General features: G+C 45.1%; 1 protein-coding gene across 1 annotated transcript in view; it reads right to left on the reverse strand.

Annotated features, from left to right (window-relative positions):
* Positions 1–23,566, reverse strand: part of LOC121278860 (meprin A subunit beta-like) — a 93,212-nt gene that overhangs the window by 65,561 nt on the left and 4,085 nt on the right. The window contains exons 2-4 of the mRNA XM_041189316.1: positions 19,143–19,296; positions 15,136–15,248; positions 1,383–1,586 (exon numbers count right to left, since the gene is read on the reverse strand). Coding sequence (XP_041045250.1) covers positions 1,383–1,586; positions 15,136–15,248; positions 19,143–19,296 — 471 coding nt within the window. The remainder of the gene's footprint in view (positions 1–1,382; positions 1,587–15,135; positions 15,249–19,142; positions 19,297–23,566) is intronic.

Below are 23,566 nucleotides of genomic sequence, written 5' to 3' on the forward strand. Positions count from 1 at the left end.
CTAGTACACTTTATTACTACTAATGAAACATTATAATTACTGTTAAATTACCTGAGTTTTGAAAAATAAGTGAGCAGAATACTCACCAACCAATCTCTTGCCTGCTTCCCTCACTGCACCAAATTCCCTCACTCACCAAATTCCCAAGTTCTTGCACTTAGTGATGAGCTGCTGTATTTGTGCTGCTTGGTTTGTGTGCTTAGCAACACTATTTATACTAGCTGAAATTCTAGGGTCAGCACTGCTGGCTAGAGAACCTAACTAAACTAGCTACCTAATTAACTAACTGCAGCTGCATCTCCTGTAGGGAGCTTATTTATCCCTAACTGACTGGAAAAAACATAACTTTAACAGTAAATTGTTCTTAAATTCTAAATGCAAATTAGACTAGGTTTCAGAAAGAGGTTAACACTTAAATTTAACCTTTAAAATTCCCTTACTCATCAAATTCCCAAGCTCACGCTCTGTGATAAGCTGCACCCAGGGATGAGCTGCTCTTTTTGTGCTAGCTAGAAAGGAATAACAGCTGTCTTGGAGACCCAGGTCCAGTAGAACACACAGTGGCTGCTGGATCTGCGCTCGGACCTGCACTCCATCACTCTAGCCATGGCACAGTGCAGCAGTGGCTAGGTGAGAGGGGACAGGGCACCTCGACCTTACCCCAGGTGCCCCTTCTCCTCAAGGAGTCAGGAAGGTGTCAGGAAGCATAGGGCGAAGGAACACCAGCCAGGCACCCTGGGGGCTTCATCCCAGGATACTCCAAGGGTGTCATGCCACTCCACCACCCCCCATCAGTGACCCCATCACGTTCGGCAGGTCAGGCTCAGGTGGGCATAACTGCACCTGAGCAGGAGACCCTTAGCAGACTGGGGCGCTCTAGACCTCGGAAGACACCCGCCAAAGTCATCTCAGGCAATAGGACATAGCAGTCAGCAGGCTGCCTCCTCCTCAGCTCAGAATGTCAGCACTGCACCTAGATGTAGCAGTAGGCAAAGAAAGATTAAGGTGTATTAAAGGCACATAGGTATGGGTATACAAGCATTGGATATCACTGCTGTTGCCCTGATGTAGGCTGTGGCTGGATGCCACGAGTACTCAAGGGGAGTTAAGTCTGCTATGTGAGTGGCAAGAAACACTGCAGCTGTAGTTTCGGGGCTGTGAGGGTGAAACTCTTTACTGTCTTCTTAACAGTAGAAAACCAAAGGCTGCCCTACATGTCTGGAGAAAGCTGCGGTGGGCACATCCACATTATGAATGGTCTTCCTTGGTGATGTGTCATTTTGAGCTAACGTGGAGGTGAAGTCTGCAAGTAAGGAGGCAACAGCCAAATCAGCTTTCTGTGAGCTGCAAATTTCCTGTTGATAAACATGATTGGCTATTGCCAGAGAGCTCTCAGGGCCGCTTGCATCCAGTCAACTGTGTTCTGCCCCTGGTCGCCAGCATCCTGACTTTCTTGAGGCTCTGCTGCCTCCAGCTGCTCAGGCCTTTGCTCCTCCTGGCTCTGGGCCCTCCATTTCCTCATCTGGACAAGAGCCAGTAGAAAGGGAGGGTTGCCTGGAGCCTGCAGCTTATAGGCCTCAGCTGATCTTTGAACGAATTGAAGTAATAAATCCATATCCTTTTCAGGTTTGCATTTATCTCATAGCCACCAAGCCAGTGCTAAGCCCTGTGCCTGGCTTTTGTCTAGACGTGACATCCCGATCTACCCCTTCCAGGTGGAGGACATCCTGGAGGACCGTAGCTGGGTGTTCCTTGCATTCGTACATGACCATGCATGTAGACATTGATCTTTCACCGGGTTGATGAGAGCCAAGTGCAACAACTCTCCCTCCGACACTATTCAGCTTCCTTCCGCTACCTTCGAGACTCTATCGAGACACCATTGCCTTGGCAGCCTAGAAAGACTAACCACATGAGACCCTGTCGGCCATGACCTGGGAGGATAGAGGTTTGGAATCGGGAGTTTGCTGCCGTTCACTAGCTGTGCCTGTTGAAGATATCCAACTCCCTCCCTCCCTTCATCCCTACCTCTGACAGCGGCAGATGGCAAATGGCACAGAATGAACGGCAGCTCCACACCTTGCTGGGATTTTGATGTTATGAGACGCAGGAGCCATGGAGCAAACCTGCTGCTGTGTGGGCTTCGCCATGAAGAGGAGAGCACAACTGAGCATGGTCCTCATCTGAACCCTTCCGTTGGTCAGTGGGTTAGTTGGATCTACCCACCCATCCTCCCACTTTGAGGTATTGCAGTTTTAAATTGTCTGCATTGCAGTGTTCCTGGAAAAATGGTACATGTTAGCTTTGAGACTCGCTCCGCTACTTTCTACCCTCCCCCTGTTACCCACCAACAGCCCCCACCATCACCCTTTAACCATCTAATATAATCATTTCTCTCCCCTCTGTCACCCTTGAACTTTCCACCGTTACCCTGGACCCTATAACCATCCACCTCCACATGCCTTGCCTCTCCTCTGAGCCTCCGCCCATTACCATCCTCATGCCCACCCCCTCCCGTTATCCCAGTGTGGTCCGCCTCTGTGATCACGCCCCTACCCGCCCCCATGAAACCTCCACCTACCCAACTATCACCCTGGACCTGCCACCCTACCCCATCCCCTTCCCTCCTCACACTGTGACTGTTCCCTCCACTGCCCAGTACCCACAATGCAACCCCCAGGACCCCAATGTCGACAGAACCAGCCCCCTCCGATTCGGAGCATCTCTTTCCCACCATCCTTGCCTGTATTCCTCCCCCTCCCCCACCCCACTCAAGAACCCGCAGGCCCAACACAAAAGGCCCTTCCCTGCATCCCACGTGGCTTTGGTCCTTGCATTCCCTCGCTGCCTCCTGACCACTCCCCCTCCCCTTTTCCCAGACAGTCTCGTCCTTCCCCGGATACTCTCACCCACTTCCAACCTTCACCTGCCTCCCACGTCCAGCCTTCACGTAGCTTGTCCTGCCAGCACCTGATATGAGTCAAGTTGTGAGTGGTCCACAAGTAGGCGGAAGCGTCGGCTGACCCCAAAGTTGTAGAAGGAGTGTAGCTCGCCAGGCGCGCCCCACTTATAAGTGTGAACCTTTTAATTTTTTGCTGGTGGGGAGTTTACTTTAGAGGGGGAACATCATTCCAGCGAGGTGGCCTATTAATGAGGGTGCTTGATACGCTAATACATGCAAAAAGGGTTTCCCAACATTGTTCACCAGCAAGCTCGGCTCGCCTTTAACCCATCTTTAAAGTCCCAAGAACAGAATTCCGACAGTTCATCCTGACATCAGGAAACTGGTTTTTAGCCTCACGCCAAATTAAGCTCCCCCACCCGCCACACATCCTGCCGCTGGCGGACAGAAAGATTCCATCCAATATATCCTCACATGACCACGGTGTCATACTCTGTTTCACAATGCTCCCGTGAAGAGCCTTGGGACATTTCATTATGTCAAAGGTGGTATACAAAGATAAGTTGTTGTTTATTGCACTATTGTTGTTCCTAATCATTCTTTTAAGTGTGACAAAAACTAACTACAATAAACCATGATAAATAGCGTTGAGATTCGGAAAACCATTTCAGATTAAAGTTCATAAATATTTATTGTGCAAATTGCTCTCTTCAAATGCAAACAAAAATAGATAATAAAACACAGGTACTTCCAAGATTCTTTTTAAAATGTTTAAGGCAAGGTAATGACATACTGATGTAAAGAAACTTGCTTTTTATGCAATGAGCTCTATATACAGTTCTAGTTTCAGAGTGCAAAAGGTAATATTCAAGCGTTAGAGAGCGTCAGGGGAAATCCACAAGAATCACTTGCATTTATATAGCAACTTTCAAAACTTCAGAATGTCCCAAAGTGCTCCTCGGCCGATAAGATATTTTTCGAGGTGTTGTAACATCGCAACACAGCAGCCAATTTACACACAGCAAGATCCCACAATCAGCAATGTGATAATGACAAGATCTGTTTTTCATGATGTTGGTTGAGGGATAAATGTTGGTCAGGAGAGAAATAATTAGAACAGTCAGAAGAATGAGGGGTTATCTAATTGAAAATGATAAGACCCTGAGGGGACTGAATAGGTGGATATGCGGAGGATGTTTCCTATTGTGGCCGAGACTAGAAATAAGGGACACAGTTTAAGAATTGGGGGTGTCCCTTTTAAGACGGTGATGAGAAGAACTTTTTTTCTCTCAGATGGTCATTAGTCTGTGGAATTCCCATCCCCAGAGAGCAATGGAAGCTGGGTCATTGAATTTATTCAGAGCTGCATTAGCCAGATTTTTGATAGACAAGTGGGTCAAGGGTTATGGGTGCAGACAGGAAAGTGGAATTCAGACCACAGCCATGATATTACTGAATGGTGAGGCAGGCCCAAAGAACCAAGTGGTGTGCTCTTGCTCCCATGTCCTCTGTCCCTTTGACCGAGGTATTTAAATAGTCACAGCAAAGGAAAAGGTTCAGCTGGTCTATGCTGGTCTTTATGCATAATTCAAGAGCAAAAGTGATCATTGGATATGAGGACAGGTGAGAGGAGCGATCAGATATCGCAAGAAGTAGCGACTGTGGGATGATGAGAGGGTAACACATATGAAGACTGCTGTATAGGAGATACAGAGCAACAGAATGGCCAACAGATCAGAAAGTGATGGAGAAGGGACAGAGAGTCACAAAGTACATTAAAAAGAGGTGACAGTAGTGTAGTCGTAATATCATTGGACTCGTAATCCCATGGGTTATGCCCACCACGGCAGCTTGTGGAATTTGAATTCATTTAGTAAATTTGGAATTGAAAGCTAGTTTCAATGATCATATTTTGTCATAAAAATCCATTTGGTTCACCACAGGCTTTGAGAGAAGGAAATCTACCATCTCTACTCAGCTGGGCCTACATGTGACTTCAGACCCACAGCAGTGGTTCTTAACTGCCCTCTGAAATGGCCTAGCAAGCCATCAGTTCAAGGGTGATTAGGCTGGGCAACTAATGCTGGCCTTGGCAGTGACACCTATGAAAGAATCCTATGAAAGAATAAAGAAAAAAAAGTCTTTTCATGCATTGATTATTAACCTGAAAGTGAAGATTTACAATTAAATATACAATTAAAATTCATAAAAATAGAAGCCTCCATTAATACAATGAAATAGTTTTATCATTAGAAATTATTGCTTCGAGATTCACAACGTTCCTTCTGACAGGCTGAAAGAATCCTTCAACATTGTTCTAAGCAAGAATCCAGAACAACTTTGGTCAGGGGTTTTGATGAGATACTTCAATGTTTGATTGTGAATTCACTTTTAAAAGGCTGATTTGAAAATCACGATTTAATTTATTTTTGGAGTGATCGATTTGCTGCTGGAAATATCTTTTAGGCTGGGAATCGAGCAAAATCCTGATATGAATTCAAGAGCATATCTTGCAACATGATTTCTTCACCTTGAGTGAAGTCCTGAAATGGAGGAGGCAGAACAGTTTTTAAGGTTAACATTTACAGGGTAAGACTCCGTCCTGTTTCTCCATGGCTCTGATTTTTTTCGGCTTCAACACACCAACTTCTGCTGAACAATGGAAAGATTTGGCAAAAAGGTCAAGGCTGCCAGGAAGGTGCTTCCCACTGTCTTGCCAATGGTGACCCTGGTCCCAGCTCTCACTCACCCGCAATGCAAAGCGCAGATAGAAGCTTTACTGATCCGTGACTGCAACATCAGTACACGCATGACTCACTCATCAAGGGCAAGTGGCAGAGGATTCCCACATGCTAAAAACACACAGTACACAATGGGCTGGATGAAACTGTTCCGCAGGTAACGCAGGTGTCTCTACCTTTTAGCCCTTTTAGTATTCCTTCACCCCACCCCCACTAGGGTTATCTGTACCTTGCTCGTCCTGCTTTCTACTCTTAATTAGCACATTCCTTTAGATAATATCACCACCTTCAACACCTCTTTGTCCTTTTGTCTGTGACATCTTTTGGTTATCTCCACCTATTACTGGCTGCTTGTCCCAACAACACCCACCCCCCCCCCCCCTTAAACCAGCTTATATTTCACCCCCTTCCTATTTTTACTTAGTTCTGTTGAAGGGTCATGAGGACTCGAAACGTCAACCGTGCTCTTCTCCGCCGATGCTGCCAGACCTGCTGAGTTTTTCCAGGTATTTCTGTTTCTGTTTTTGTTCCGCAGGTAACGTATTTGACACAGGTGAGTTAGACTATTCAGAGCAACCACGCCAAGCCAGATCATGTCATGACTTGCCAAAGCCCTCCAACAGCATCTCCCAAACCTGCGACCCCTACTGCCTAGAAGGACTGGAGCAGCAAACACATGGGAACACCACCATCTGCAATTTCCCCTCCAAGCCACATACCATCCTGACTTGGAAATATATCATCGTTCTTTCACTGTCACTGTGTCAAAAATCCTGGAACTCCCTCCCTAACAGCACTGTGGGTGTACCTATACCACATGGACTGCAGCAGTTCAAGGTGGCGGCTCACCACCACCTTCTCAAGGTCAATTAGGGATGGGCAATAAATGCTGGCCTAGCCAGCAATGCCCACATCCCAGGAATGAATAAACAAGAAACATCCTTGGCAAATGTCCATGCAGACATGTCTGAAGTGAGTGATCCGGATTGGTAACCGTGGCTGGTTTTTCACTCCTGAGTTCAGGGGGCTCACTGAGAAATGAGAGGCCGGTTAGCCTAACATCTGTCACAGGGAAAATGTTAGAAGCTATGATTAAAGATGCTATAGCAGGGCACTCAGAAAAATTCAAGGCAATCAGGCAGAGTCAACATGGCTTTGTAAAAGGGAAATCATATTTAACCAATTTATTGGTGTTCTTTGAAGGAGCCGCATGCGCTGTGGATAAAGGGGAACCAGCAGATGTACTGTATTTAGATTTCCAGAAGGCATTTGATAAAGTGCCAAATCAAAGGTTATCGCAGAAAATAAGAGCTCATGGTGTAAGGGATAACATATTGGCATGGATAGAAGATTGGCGACCTAACTGGAAACAGAGAGCAAGCATAAATGGGTCTTTTTCTGGTTGGCAAGATGTGACGAGTGGTGTGCCACAGGGATCAGTGCTGGGGCTTCAGCTTTTTACAATTATATAAATGAATTGGATGAAGGGACAAAAGGAATGGTGGCTAAATTTGCTGATGATGCAAAGATAGGTCGGAAAGTGAATTGTGAAGAGGATGTAAGGAGGCTACAAAATGGTAGAGATAGGCTTAGTGAGTGGCCAAAGATCTGACAGAGTATAATGTGGACAAATGTGAAATCGTTTATTTTGGCAGGAAGAATAAAAAGAAGCTTATTATCTAAATGGTGAGAGATTGCAGAGCTCTGAGATTCGGAGGGATCTGGGTGTCCTATTGCATAAATCACAAAAGGTTGGTATGCAGTTACAGCAGGTAATTAGGAAAGCTAATAGAACGTTATAACTTATTGCGAGGGGAATTGATTATAAAAGTAGGGAGGTTATGCTTCAGTTGTACGAGGTATTGGTGAGACCACATCTGGAGTATTGTGTACAGTGCTGGGCTCCTTATTTAAAGAAAGATGTAAATGCATTCGGAGCAGTTCAAAGGAGGTTTACTAGACTAATACCAGGAATGGGTGGGTTGTCTTATGAGGAAAGGTTGGACAGTTTAGGCTTGTATCCACTGGAATTTAGAAGAGTGAAAGGTGACTTTAAGATAATGAGGAGTCTTGACAGGGTGGATGTGGAGAGGATGTTTCCTCTTGTGGGATAATCTCGAACGAGGGGTCACTGTTTAAAAATAAGGGTTCGCTCATTTAAAACAGAGATGAGGGGAAATATTTCCTCTCAGAGGGTTATGAGTCTTTGGAACTCTCTTCCTCAAAAGGCAGTGGAAGCAGAGTCATTGAATATTTTTAAGGCAGAGCTAGATAGATTCTTGATTAACAAGGGGGTGAAAGGTTATCGGGGGTATAGGCAGGGATGTGGGGTTGAGGTTATGTTGAGTACAGCCATGATCTTATTGAATGGCAGAGCAGGCTCGAGGGGCCGAGTGGCCTACTCCTACTCCTAATTCGTATGTTCATATGAGAATATTTATTTTGTACTAACACAATCCTCATTGTAATCATCCAACTCAATACAGACTGGAATTAAACTATCAATCTCCTGGTGTGTATAGTTCAGCTCAGTTAGTTTAAATTGTTACGTTGAATTACATAGGGAGAGCTTTTAACCCCAAAAAACAGGTGGGTTTGAGTGAGGGGCGGTGAAAGGTGGAGGTTCAAGTCTTAAAAATCAGATTTCTGACCCAAATCTGCCACTTGCAGCATTGACTGAGGTAGGAACGTGATTGGGTAACCAAACTGATCCAAAAAGGTTCTGATGAAGAGTCTCACGGACTCGAAACGTTAACTGTGCTCCTCTCCGCAGATGCTGTCAGACCTGCTGAGTTTTTCCAGGTAATTCTGTTTTAATATAAGCAGCAAGCCGCCTAAATATATTTGCAACTGGATTTCTGATGTACCCTCCAGATGTGTGGCACAGCAAGGTCAGAAAATTCCTCATCTTACGCAAACTTTGCTCCACTCACTTCTCACTGATTTGAATGAAGTTAGATGGCATTCATCTCCATGCGGTGTGATTTCCCTTCAGGTCAGCATGACCTGTTTGTTAAATAAACCCAGTATAACAGCTCATTGCTGGGACCTCGCGGCTGGTATCTCGGACAAAGTTGTTTCTGGGCTTGTCATGAACCCATCAGTCACAGAGTTGATACCATGCTTATATTTGGCACAGCCCCGGGTATGATGGCATTGTTATTAATGTAAAGGAAGTGCTTCAGGTACTTAGTTCCTCCGCAGACAGAACTATACATCTCCGGAGATTTTTTTAGACTGCTGAATTTCCACAGACTGCCCCAGAACTTTTGTTCAGCTTCACCCATGTTTGTACTCTTGCCACATGCAATCAATTCAATGTTGCTGTCAATGCTCACAACCATAAGCAAGGTGAATTCAAAGCACCTTACACATTCACTCCCTCCACCACCGGTGCACCTTGGCTGCAGTGTTTAACATCTATAGATGTAACTCTCCGAGCCTCCTTCGACAGCACCTCCCAAACCTGTGACCACTACCACCCAGAAGGACAAGGGCAGCAGATGCATGGGAACACCACCACCTGGAGGTTCCCCTCCAAGTCACTCGCCATCCTGACTTGGAAATTATATCGGTCGTTCCTTCACTGTCGCTGGGTCAAAATCCTGAAACTCCCTTCCTAACAGCACTGTGGGTGTACCTACACCACATGGACTTCAGTGATTCAGCGAGGCAGCTCACCACCACCTTCTCAAGGGCAACCAGGGATGGGCAATGTCGGCCTTCCCAGCAATGCCACATGTCAAGAATGAATAAGTAATAAAAAAAACCCCTTTGTGAATCCATTAGATATAAATAAGGTATGAAATTACACTCACCACAAAGTGTTCATATTGGAACTGGTGTCTCAGCCTAAGGTGCCCCATGAAATTTCTGCTGTAATAACTTGGATCTCCCCATGGCATCGATGCACAGATAGGACAGACCTACAGGACACGAATCCAAAGTTTCAGGTAAAAAATATTAAAAGAGCCATTGATATAACTCTCATCTTTGAGTCGGAACATTGTGGGTTTGACTCCCACTCCAGGGCTTGAGCACAAAAATCAAGGCTGACGCTCCAGTGCAGCGCTAAGGGAGTGTTGCACTGTCAGAGGTGCTGTTTTTCAGATGCAATGTTAAACCGTGGTCTCCTCTGGTCTCTCAGGTGGACATATAAAAAAATCCCGTGGCAATATTTTCAAGAAGAGCAGGAGAGTTAACCTGGGCTGCTGGAGAATATTCAGCTCCCATTCAACAGTAAAAACAGATTATCTGATAATTATCACTTTGCTGATTGTAGGAGCTTGCTGTGTGAACATTGGAGGCAGTGGATCCTACATTACAACAGTGATTACACTTCAAAAGTACTTCATTAGATGTAAAGTAATTTGGGATGTCTATTGGTCATGAAAGGTGTGATAAAAGTGCAAGTCTCTCTTTTTTCTACCAATGTAAAGAATTTCGCAGATAATATCGAAGTAATTTTTGAACAAATCAATCCCCATCCTGAGGGTTATCATTGACCAGAAACTGAACTGGACTCGCCATATAAACACTGTGGCTACAAGAGCAGGTCAGAGGCTGAGAATCCTGCAATGAGTAACTCACCTCCTGACTCCTCAAAACCAGTTCACCATCCACAGGACACAAGTCAGGAGTGTGATGGAATACTCTCCACGTGCCTGGATGAGTGCAGCTCCATCAACTCTCAAGGGAAGGTGCTGGTTTAGTTCTATTGTCACTGGACTAGTAATCCAGAGACCCAAGGTAATACTCTGGGGACTCAGGTTCAAATCCTGCCAAGGCAGATGATGGAATTTGAATTCAATAAGAATCTGGAATTAAAAGTCTAATGATGTCCATGAAATCATTGTCCCATCTGGTTCACTAATGCCCTTTAGAGAAGGAAATCTGTTGCTCTGGTCTACCTGTGACTCCAGACCCACAGCAATGTGGTAAACTCTTAAATGCCCCCTGAACAAGGGCAATTGGAGATGTGCAATAAATGCTGGCCTAGCCAGCGAAGCCCACATCTCATGAACAAATAAAAAAAGTAAATGCTATACATAATTGACAATCCAGCACATCTCCCATGGCAATGGTCATGGTAAGTCCAATATGTTGCTTTCATTGAACAGTACTTGTACAAATATTATCAACAAAGTATGATGGGGAGAGTTTTACAGGAGTTAAGTGTGAATCTTCCAGGGAACTATGCTCCACACTCAAGGCTTGGTTTAGTCAGGAGCTGACTGAGTTATAAATAAAGAATGAATGGCTTTCATGACCTTTTTAAAAGTATTTCATTGGCATTAGGACATCCTGAGGTAAGAAAGGTGCTATACAAATGCAACTTCTGTCAGTGTGTGTGTCTCTCCTTTTCTAAACCAGAGGGGCTGAGACCAATTGTGGAATTTCTTCTGTCAATCTTGCCAATGTGGGCTGACTCAGCAAAGGATAGAGGGAGCTCCAGGTTTGAATGTTAGGCAAACTCAAGGAGCCGTCAGAGTGCATCGACTGATTTTCCACATGACACTCACACACTGTAAATGTTTTCATTGCACAAATAATATAAAGATAAAGAAGAAGGAATATTAAAGCACCTACCACTCGCTGAGGGTCATTATAATGAAATGCCCAACAGTGTACTATGAAGTCCTCCTCATCATAGTTCCTCTCTTGGCAATATGGGCAGGTATATGTATGTCCATCTGATTCCATGGAACTTGAAAATAGAAAAGATTGCCACGTTATATTGTTCTTAGGTTCCAGGTTAGAATACTGACTTTGTCGGTTGGTTTGATTGAAAAGCAACAACATACAACGTTCAGAAACTTGCTGTACGTCTCAGAATGGTTACAGTGCAGGAGGAGGCCATTCAGCCCATCATGTCTGCAGCGGCTCTCCAAATGAACAATTCGCCTGGCGCCATTCTCCTGCTTTCTCCCCATAACGCTGCAGATTGCTTCTTTTTCAATAATCATCTAACTGCCCTTTGAATGCCTCAGTTGAATCTGCCTTCACCACACTTTCAGGCTGAACATTCCAGACCTTCTCCACTCGCTGTGTGAAAACGTTTTCTCTCATGTCGTTTTTGCTTCTTTTGCCAATTTTAAATCTGTGTCCTCTTGTTCTCGATCCGCTCACTAGTGTGAACAGTTTCTCCCTGTCTGCTCTGTTCAGACCCCTCGCAATTTTGAATACCTCTATCAAACCTCCTCTCAGCCTTCTCTTCACCATACGCATATTTATTTGGCACAAAAGGTCACAAGACCGGAAGCGCTGGCCAAGGTTTGGCCATGATGAGGCAAGTCCCAGCGGGGGAGGGGGGTGGGGCAGCGGGACCCCGGCAGCAACCTTCCTGGCAGTGGCCGATCTGGAGGCCACTTCCAAGCTTTTGGCCCAATCAGAGGGGCCGCTGCTGAGGCTGCAAGGGGGAAGGGAGGGCACCTCCATTTTCAGGTGCCTTCAAAGGGGAAGCAACCCATCAATCGGCTTTTTATTTCTGTAAATTGGCCGAAGCACCACTGTTCCCACCATTGGGAATATCCCCTGGAGGGGTAAACACTTTGGGCTTCCCTCCTGATGCCTTTTGCCCCCATCTGGCTGATGTTTTTCCCAGAAAATCCAGTGCATTGGAAGCAGCATGACAAAGGTTCACTCGATTGGACCCTGGGATGAGGGGGTTGTCCCAGTGATGAGAGGCTGCGTAAATTGGACCAATATTCTCTGGGATTTTGCGAGAATGAGAGGTGATCTCATTGAGGCATGCAAGATTCTGAAGGGGCTCGAAAAGTTGGACCCTGAGAGGTTGTTTCCACTGTTCAGGGACTCTAGAACACAGTCTCAGGATAAGGGGCCGATCAGTTAGGACTGAGATGAGGAGAAATTTCTTCACCTAAGGGATAGTGAATCTTTGGAATTCTCTACCCCATAGGATTGTAGATGTTCCACCATTGAATATATTCAAGGCTGGGATAGATAAATGTCTGATCTCTCAAGGAATCAAGGGATAAGGGGAGTGGACTGGAAAGTGCAGCAGAAGATCATATTGAATGGTGGAACGGGTTCGAGGGCTTATATGGTCTATTTCTTGTGGACCTTAGAGCAGGCACAGGAAAATCTCTCCTTTCCAACGTTGCTTAATTATGGCAGCAGCACTCACACTCTCATCTCATCACACTTTGCTTCCTCAAAACAAACCCTCACTTATATATAAAATAAAACCAAAATACTGCGGATGCTGGAAATCTGAAACAAAAATAAAAATAGCTGGAAAAACTCAACAGGTCTGACAGCATCTGTGGAGAAGGATACAGTTAACCTTTCACCTCCACCTTTTAGCCTATTTCGATCCCTTCCCCCCACCCTACCCCCACCAGGGCTATCTGTTACTTTCTCCTCCTGCTTTCCACCCTTAATGTCCCCATTAGCACATTTCTTAGCTAATATCACCACCGTCAACACCCCTTTGTCCTTTTGTCTATGACATCTTTGGCAATATCTTCTTTGCCTCCACCTATCACTGGCCCCCTATCCAGCTCCACCTGTCCCACCCACCCTCAATCAGCTTATATTTCACCTCATTTCTATATTTCCTCAGTTCTGATTAAGTCATATGGACTCGAAACATTAACTGTGTCCCTCTCCGCAGATACAGTCAGACCTGCTGAGTTTTTCCTCACTTATTTATAACGGTCACCCTTTACATATAAATATGCATATGTATAGAGATAGATTTGGATAAAGTAAATAAGGAGAAACTGTTTCCATGGGGGGTGGGAGGGTCAGTAGCCAAAAGACACAGATTTAAGATAATTGGTGAAAAAGAAGCTCCAGTGATTATTGTGACCTGGAAGGCAGGGTCTGAAAGGACGGTGTTAGCAAATTCAATTGCAACTTTCAAAACAGAAATTGGAAAAATGCTTATAAGGAGGAATTTTAAGGGGAATGGGGTTAATTGGATAGCTTTATCAAAGAGCCGCCAGAGGCACAATGGGCTGAATGGCCACCACTTGTACAGTTATGATTCCCTCCTCATTTTTGGTTATTAATAATCCCATAATGTTATCATATTGCAATAGAGAATCTCTTACAGACCTGACAGGGGTATTGACAATTATGGGAGGTCCTGATAGAGAAAGTGGGAAAAAAAACGGTTTTGTCTCTGAAGTGGGGTGGGGTCACAGGTTTAAAATAATTGACAAAAGAACTCGAGGGGAGATGAGAGGAAATTATTTCACACAGAGAGTTGTTAGGATCTGTGCTGCACTAATTGGAATGACTGGTCAAGCAGACTCCACAGAGAATTTCAAAAGGCAATTGGACATTTGGCAAAGGCAAGATGGCCAATTTGCAGGGTTAAAGGGACAAAGTTGGGCTGTGGGGCTAAATAGGACAACTCTTTCAAAGGCCCAGCATAAACATGACAGGCTGAATGGCCTTCTTCCGTTTGGTAGGATTCTATGGCCCTGATCTTGACAGGGGTGGGTTGTCTAGGTGGGATATAGGGGGTAGGGGTGGGAGAGGGTTGTGCAGCAGGGCAGGATTTCTGTCAGGAAACTTTCAAATTGCTTCCAGAAATGTTTTAGGGACCATATAAACAAGCAGAGCCCACTGAAATATCACTACTTTAATTGATTCAGAGATTTGTAATCAGCCGTGTACATAATCCAGTAAGCCACTTGCTAAACAGTAACACAGTACATGAAAACTATTTCCTCCTGTGACTGAATACCTAATGAAGTGTTGAGCAACAAAGAGGCACTGTTTACAAGTGCTAAATTAGGTTTACCAAAGCATGGGATTTTATTTGCACTAACTTCAAATCAAAGCTGCCCCAGAGGATAATCATGAACAAACCAGATTAAATCATCTGTTAACACGGTCACAAGGTAGTAGGAATGATATGACTCTATGACTCTAAGATACTGATTTACCAAGTCCATCCATTCATGACTGAATGTGAGCCTCTCTCGGGATGAGCTGCACTACGCCACCAGAGGGACCCGGTGAACATATGATCAGATGGGATCATGCATATGGAGTTATGAATATTGCTGAAAAGAGAGGCATGTTGCCAAAGTTTTTTGTCTTGCACTCATCAGGATAAATGCAAGAATGCCAAATTTCAAAGGATGGCAACAATTTATACTACAGGAGAAAAGGATGATGATTGGTTGGCAAGTCGACTCTGATTGGCCGAGGTGTTGCCATGGAGAAAGCATTGGGGAACTATAGGTTCCCCAAGCTCCTAGGTAATTTACAAAAGGTGCAAGGCTTAAACATATTCCTTTTGTTTGCAGGGAATGTGTTTGAATGCACGTCGCTTCCAGCAAGTGTAAATGAGCCACATTACAAGCTCAACTGATTATGTTAAATTGGTTGTTAGTGTAGCTATTAGCATGCTTAGGGGTGTTGGACAAGTGCTACCCAATCGCAAAATCACATCTAACAGTAGACATTTTGTTTTGGAATTATGTTTGTTCTCCTGGCAGGTTAAGAGCTTACCTGTGTGAGGCAGGTGTCGGTGGTGGTAGTGTCTCGGCATCTGAGGCTGAACCGTATTCCTCCAGGTACCTTGAGCAGGTTTTTGTGTGATCCCTCATGTTGATTAAGCACACCTGAATAAGACCCGAAACTTTTGTCATACGTAGAAACATAGGAACTGATTCCTATGGAGTTGAGACCAAAATGAGATCAGCCCTGATCGTACTGAATGGCGGGGCAGGCTCGAGGGGCTGAATTGCCTACTCCTGCTCCTAGTTCTTATGTTCTTATGAACAAGAGGAGGCCAAATAATCCCCTGGAGCCTGTTCTGCCATTCAATGAGTTCATGGCTGATCAGCGATCTAACTCCATATAACTGTCTTTGCCCATATCCTTTAATATAGCAAAGATCCATCAATTTCAAATCTAAAATTAACAATTGACCGAGCATGAACTGCCATTTGCAGAAGACAGTTCCGAACTTCTACCACCCTTTGTGTGTCAAAATGTTTCTTAAACTTGCTCCTGAAAGGTATGGCTCTAAATTTTGGTTTGCGCCCACTAACCCTAGACTGCCCAATCAATAGAAATAGTTTCTCTCTGCCCACCCTGTCAGTTTCCCTTAATATCTTGCAATATTAACATTGCTTTTTCTCTGAATTAAACAAATTACCTGAAAGCATTTCTTAACAAAATTAAATAAAAGTGTTGGCGTTCCTTTCAAAAATCAGTATCTTAGAGTCATAGAGTCATACAGCACAGAAACAGGCCCTTCGGCCCATCGTGTCCGTGCCAGCCATCAAGCACCTATCCATTCCAATCCCATTTTCCAGCACTTGGCCCACGGCCTTGCATGCTGTGGCTTTTCAAGTGCTCATCTGAATACTTCTTCAATGTTGTGAGTATCTTGGGGTGGGATTTTCTGGTCCCACCTGCCTCAGGGATCGTCCGGTCCCACTGAAAGCCAATGGGCTTTTGGCTGGGCTGCCGCACCCCCTGCAGCAGGTTCCGCCAGGACAGGGCCGGGAAATCCCGGCCTTCGTCTTACCATTAATACTCGGCGGGAAGCCCTTGATGCATTTGCAGATTTCCTGGTTGTGGTTGGTCAGCAGTGAAAGCGACACTCGGTATCCTTAAAACTCCTTCCAAACCGGTGAAACTCTCGCATTTGGGCTCGACATCACCGAGCTTTAATAAAACAAACTTTACCACGTGTGTCCCTGCGACATCTATTCTCACTGCATCCTTACAAAAAATGAAGTACAAATAATGAAGTTAGCAGCCAGTGATAACGCTTCCACTTTAGCGGGACGATGATGTATTCGTGAGTGGAAGTTCACCAGATCTCTGACCCACCAGTGGAAGGGGCAGGAGGTGGTGAGAAAAGGTTCTTTCCACTCTTTTCCTTTCTCTGTCAATATCACTGACACAGGAGGATCTATTGGGATAATGTCATCCAGTGGAGTTCCAACCAGCTCGATCTAGTCATTCCTCCACTAAGAGCGCATAAGAATACTAGAAATAGGAGCAGGGGTAGGCCATTCGGCCCCTCAAGCCTGCTCCACCATTCAATAAGATCATGACTGATCTGATTGTGGTCTCAACTCCACTTTCCTGTCTCCCCACCCCCCCACCCCCTCCATAAAACTCTGTCGATCAAAAATCTGTCCAAATCAGTCATGAGTACATTCAATGACCTGGCCTGCGCTGCTATCTGGGGAAGAGAATTCCACAGACCAACAACGCTCTAGGTTGGGCCTGTACTCATTGGAGTTCAGAAGAATGAGAGGCAACCTTATTGAAACATGTAAGATTCTTAAGGTTCTTGACAGGGTAGATGCTGAGAGGTTGTTTCCACTTGTGGGAGAGTCTAGGGCCAGAGGGCACAGTCCCAGAGTAAGGGAGCACCCATTTAAAACAGAGATGAGGAAGAATTTCTTCTCTCGGAGGGTAGTCAATATGTTGGATTTTTACTGCAGAGGGTTGTAGAGGCTGGGTTGTTAAGAATATCCAAGGTGAGGATAGACAGATTTTTAATCAGTAAGGGAATCAAGGGTTATGGGGAAAAGGCAGGAAAGTGGAATTGAGGATCACCAGATCAGCCAATGATCTCATTGAATGGCAGAGAAAACTCGATGTGCCGAATAGCCTACTACTATTCCTACGTCTTATGGTCTCTGAGAGCAAGAACTCCTCCTCCTCTCCATCTCAAATGAGAGACCCCTTCTTCTGAAACCGTGGCCCATAGTTCGAGATTCCCCACCCCTCCGAGGGCAAACATCCTCTCTGGGCAAGCATCCGGAGAGTAACCAAGATTTCATGAAGCAGATCCGTTATAATTCACAGTTTCTTTAAACATGACTGGGCTCTTTTCTCTAGAGAAGGTTGAGGGGTAATCTCATAGATACCTTTAAAATTATGAAGAGTTCTGATAGGATAAACGTAGGGAAAATGTTTCCACTTGTGGCGGAGACCAAAACTAGATGTTATGATCCCAGCTGAGGATGTCCCTGGACAAGCCTGATCCCAGCTTGATAGATTCCAACTTTTATTTGTTTGTTTAGATAGGTGAAGAGTGGCTACTGAACAGAATCACTGGAGTCAGCCAATGAACTTTTAACAAAAGCATGAAGTATTTATTAAATAAGAAAAGATGAACTACATTACAATACTCCTTCACCCACCACTATACCTTTACAGGTATATACAGATTTGTAAGGATAACACAAGTTAAAAAAGCTATCTTATACTCTAATGTTACCAGTAGGTACACAGTCCATGTAAATCCATGGCACCCTATGGTCAGACACACCACACTCTGGACCAAGTGACAGATGCCACCTCAACCAGATGCTATCGATCTCTCATCAACTCCCCCCACCTCCCCAGATGCTTGTCATGCTGTGAGCCTACCAGTCTCACTGAACTACGGTTTTCACATGTCACTATGTCTGACATTCTTTGTCTGACATTGTTGACATTGATGCTCCTGTGCAACACTTTTGACAAGCTTTTAATGGGCATCTCTTTGCAAATAAATCAGAAACTGAACTGGACTACCCATTTAAAAACTGTGGCCACAAGAGCAGGTCAGAGGCTGGGAATTCTGCAGCAAGTGACTCACCTCCAAAGTCTGTCAACCATCCACAAGGCACAAGTCAGGAGTGTGATGGAATACTCTCCATTCTCCTGGATGAGTGCAGCTCCCACAATATGCAAGAAGCTCAACACTATCCAGGACAAAGCAGCCCGCTTGATTGGTACCCCATCCACAAACATTAACTCCCTCCAGCACTGACACACAGTGGCATCAGTGTGCATTATGTAACAGATGCTGCTCACAACTCACCAACGCTCCTTCAACAGCATTTCCAAAATCTGTGACTTCTGCCACCCAGAAGGGCAAGGACAGAAGACGCATGGGAACGCTACCACCTGGAAGATCCCTTCCAAGCCACACACCATCCTGACTTGGAAATATATCGCCATTGATGGGTAAAAATCCTGGAACTCCCTTCTTAACAGCACTGTGGGTACATATGCACCACATGGGCTGCAGAGGTTCAAGAAAGTGGCCCACCACCACCTTCTCAAGGGCAATTAGGGATGGATAACGATTGCTGGCCTTGCCAGCAATGACCATATCCTGTGAAGGAATAAATAGAACCTTTCTTTTTAAATGGCCCAGATCATGGAGTTGGCACTAATTTTGGATATTTAGACCAACTCAAGGGCACAGGTTGGCAATGGGTGAACTGTCCTATTTGATTGTTGTTACACTGGCACATTGGAACTCCTAGACTCATGAGCCCAGGTCTGCAGGTGTGCTACCAAATCTGGCTTCTCTTTGCTGTGAGACTGTGTTGCCAATTTAGTTAGAACTTGTACATATTTCAGCTTCGCAGATGAAGCATGAGAAATCCCTCAAGAGTTTGTTCAAATTCCATATGTCAGGATGAGGTGTGCCCCTGCAACCAAACCCAACAAAAGCAGTCAAAACACCAAGCGTCTGCTCTTCATTAACTAACCTGAATGTCACAACCTCTGCAGCTTGCTTTCTTGATCATCATCTGCTTCTCAATGTCCGTTGCATATTGCTCCATGTAGGAAGTGGTTTTCCGGCATAAAGGACATTTTTTATTATTTATGTTGAAGTTTCTCTCATGGCACGCTTGGCAAAAGCTAAAAGAGAAAGGTGTATAGACACAGTGAGGCTGAGGCTCTGTCCTAATTGGAAGAAAAGACAGAGGGGGGCAGGGGTGTGGGGAGAGGGAGCAGTGGTGACCTGATCGAGGTCTTTATAATTGAGTCGATTAGAATTATATTCGCTGGAGTTCAGGAGAATGAGGGGGGAATCTCACAGAAACCTATAAAATTCTAACAGGACTAGACAGGATAGATGCAGGAAGGATGTTCCCGATGGTGGAGGAGTCCAGAACCAGGGCTCACAGTCTGAGGATACGGGGTAGACCATTTAGGACTGAGATGAGGAGAAATTTCTTCACCCTGAGAGTAGTGAGCCTGTGGAATTTGTTACCACAGAAAGTAGTTGAGACCAAAACATTGCATGCTTTCAAGAAGGAGTTAGATATAGCTCTTGGGGCAAAAGGGATCAAAGAAAAAGGGGAGAAAGCGGAAGCAGGCTATTGAGTTGGATGATCAGCCATGATCATAATGAATGGCGGAGCAGGCTCAAAGGGCCCAATGGCCTACTCCTGCTCCTAGTTTCTATGTTTCTATAATTATGATGGTGTTTGATAGAGTGGACATAGAAAAAATGTTCCCACTTGTGGACAAGGCCGAAACTAGGGGCTGTAAATGTAAGATAATTACTAATAAATACAACTGGGAATTCAGAAGAAACTTCTTTCCCCAGAGACTGTTGCGAAACTTTCCGGCATGTTGGGTGGTTGAGCCATAGATGTATCTAAGGAGAACTTAATATATATGAGTGAGAAATGAGCATACAAACAAACAAACAAACAAACATAGAAGCAGATTTGGCTCCACGAACCTGCTCCACCAAGCACTAAGATCATGGCTGATCTGTTTTTGTTTCAAATTCCACATTTATACCTAACCCTGATAACCTTCGATTCGGTTGCCTAACAAGAATCTATCTACCTCCATCTTAGGAATATTCAATGACCGCATCTCTACTACTTTCTGAGGCAGAGTTTCCAAAGTTGCACAACCCTCTGAGAGAAAAAAAAATTGTCCTAAAAGGGGAACCCCTAATTGTAAAACAGTGCCCCCTAGTTCTGGACTCACACATAAGAGGCAACATCCTTTCCACATCCACCTTTCGAGACCATTCAGGGTCTTATGTACTTCAATCAAGTCACCCCTCACTCTTCTAAACTCCAGTGGAAACAAGCCCAGTCTGTCCAACCTCATTCCAGGTATCAATCTAGTAAACCTCCCCTGAACTGTCTTCAATGCATTTACATCTTTCCTTAAATAAGGAGACCAAAACTGCACACCGTGTTCAAGGTGTGGTCTTATCAATGCCCTGTATAACTGAAGCATAATATCCCTACTTTTATGTTCCAATTCTCTCATAATGAAGGATAACATTCAATTAGCTTTCTTAATTACTTGCTATACCTGCATACTAACTCACGCACTTGAGTACCTAGATCCCGCTGCACCTCAAGAGTTCTGCAGTCGTTCTCCATTTAATTAAGACTTTGCTTTTTTATTCTACATGCCAAACTTCACATTTTCCCACATTATAGTCCATCTACCAGATTTTTACCCACTCACTCAATGTACCTATATCCATCTGCAACCTCCTCATATCCTCTTCACAACACACTTTCCTACCTATCTTTGTCATCTGAAATTTAGCTATCATGCCTTCACTCCCCTCATCTAAGTCATTGATATAAATTGTAAAAAGTTGAGGTCCCTGCACAGATCCCTGTGGAACCCCACTTGTCACATCCTGCCAATCAGGAAAAGACCCATCTGTGCATACTCTCTGTTTTCTGCCAGCCAACCAATCGTCTATCCATGCTAATATGATACCCCCTACACTATGAGCTTTTATTTTTTGCAATAATCTTTGATGTGGCACCTTATCAAATGTCTCCTGGAAATCCAAGTAAAGTACATGCTACTCCTTCAAAGAACTCCAATAAATTGGCTAAACATGATTTCCCTTTTCTAAAACCTGCTGACTCTTCTCCATTACCTTGGGAATAGTTGGAAGGATAATGTGTATCAAAAACACAAGCAGACATTTGTTGAACCCAATAGCCTGTTTCATGCTGTAAATTCTATGTAATTCTACTTTGTAAGACCGAGTCCTGTGAGATCACATTGGCAAATCTTGTGATAAAAACAAAAAAACTGCGGATGCTGGAAATCCAAAACAAAAACAGAATTACCTGGAAAAACTCAGCAGGTCTGGCAGCATCGGCGGAGAAGAAAAGAGTTGACGTTCCGAGTCCTCATGACCCTTCGACAGAACTTGAGTTCGAGTCCAGGAAAGAGCTGAAATATAAGCTGGTTTAAGGTGTGTGTGTGGGGGGCGGAGAGATAGAGAGACAGAGAGGTGGAGGGGGGGTGTGGTAGTAGGGACAAACAAGCAGTGATAGAAGCAGATCATCAAAAGATGTCAACGACAATAGTACAATAGAACACATAGGTGTTAAAGTTAAAGTTGGTGATATTATCTAAACGAATGTGCTAATTAAGAATGGATGGTAGGGCACTCAAGGTATAGCTCTAGTGGGGTTTTTTTTTATAATGGAAATAGGTGGGAAAAGGAAAATCTTTATAATTTATTGGGAAAAAAAAGGGGGAAACAGAAAGGGGGTGGGGATGGGGGAGGGAGCTCACGACCTAAAGTTGTTGAATTCAATATTCAGTCTGGAAGGCTGTAAAGTCCCTAGTCGGAAGATGAAGTGTTGTTCCTCCAGTTTGCGTTGGGCTTCACTGGAACAATGCAGCAAGCCAAGGACAGACATGTGGGCAAGAGAGCAGGGTGGAGTGTTAAAATGGCAAGCGACAGGGAGGTTTGGGTCATTCTTGCGGACAGACCGCAGGTGTTCTGCAAAGCGGTCGCCCAGTTTACGTTTAGTCTCTCCAATGTAGAGGAGACCACATTGGGAGCAACGAATGCAGTAGACTAAGTTGGGGGAAATGCAAGTGAAATGCTGCTTCACTTGAAAGGAGTGTTTGGGTCCTTGGATGGTGAGGAGAGAGGAAGTGAAGGGGCAGGTGCTGCATCTTTTGCGTGGGCATGGGGTTGTGCCATAGGAGGGGGTTGAGGAGTAGGGGGTGATGGAGGAGTGGACCAGGGTGTCCCGGAGGGAGCGATCCCTACGGAATGCCGATAAGGGGGGTGAAGGGAAGATGTGTTTGGTGGTGGCATCATGCTGGAGTTGGCGGAAATGGCGGAGGATGATCCTTTGAATGCGGAGGCTGGTGGGGTGATAAGTGAGGACAAGGGGGACCCTATCATGTTTCTGGGAGGGAGGAGAAGGCGTGAGGGCGGATGCGCGGGAGATGGGCCGGACACGGTTGAGGGCCCTGTCAACGACCGTGGGTGGAAAACCTCGGTTAAGGAAGAAGGAGGACATGTCAGAGGAACTGTTTTTGAATGTAGCATCATCGGAACAGATGCGACGGAGGCGAAGGAACTGAGAGAATGGGATGGAGTCCTTACAGGAAGCGGGGTGTGAGGAGCTGTAGTCGAGGTAGCTGTGGGAGTCGGTGGGTTTGTAATGGATATTGGTGGACAGTCTATCACCAGAGATTGAGACAGAGAGGTCAAGGAAGGGAAGGGAAGTGTCAGAGATGGACCACATGAAAATGATGGAGGGGTGGAGATTGGAAGCAAAATTAATAAATTTTTCCAAGTCCTGACGAGAGCATGAAGCGGCACCGAAGTAATCATCGATGTACTGGAGAAAGAGTTGTGGAAGGGGGCCGGAGTAGGACTGGAACAAGGAATTTTCCACATACCCCATAAAGAGACAGGCATAGCTGGGGCCCATGCGGGTACCCATAGCCACACCTTTTATTTGGAGGAAGTGAGAGGAGTTGAAGGAGAAATTGTTCAGCGTGAGAACAAGTTCAGCCAGACGGAGGAGAGTAGTGGTGGATGGGGATTGTTCGGGCCTTTGTTCGAGGAAGAAGCTAAGGGCCCTCAGACCATCCTGGTGGGGGATGGAGGTGTAGAGGGATTGGACGTCCATGGTGAAGAGGAAGCGGTAGGGGCCAGGGAACTGGAAATTGTTGATGTGACGTAAGGTGTCAGAGGAATCACGGATGTAGGTGGGAAGGGACTGGACAAGGGGAGAGAGAAGGGAGTCAAGATAACGAGAAATGAGTTCTGTGGGGCAGGAGCAAGCTGAGATGATCGGTCTACCGGGGCAATTCTGTTTGTGGATTTTGGGTAGGAGATAGAAGCGGGCCGTCTGAGGTTGGGCGACTATCAGGT

The sequence above is a fragment of the Carcharodon carcharias genome, chromosome 6 (assembly GCF_017639515.1).
Source record: "Carcharodon carcharias isolate sCarCar2 chromosome 6, sCarCar2.pri, whole genome shotgun sequence".
NCBI lineage: Eukaryota > Metazoa > Chordata > Chondrichthyes > Lamniformes > Lamnidae > Carcharodon > Carcharodon carcharias.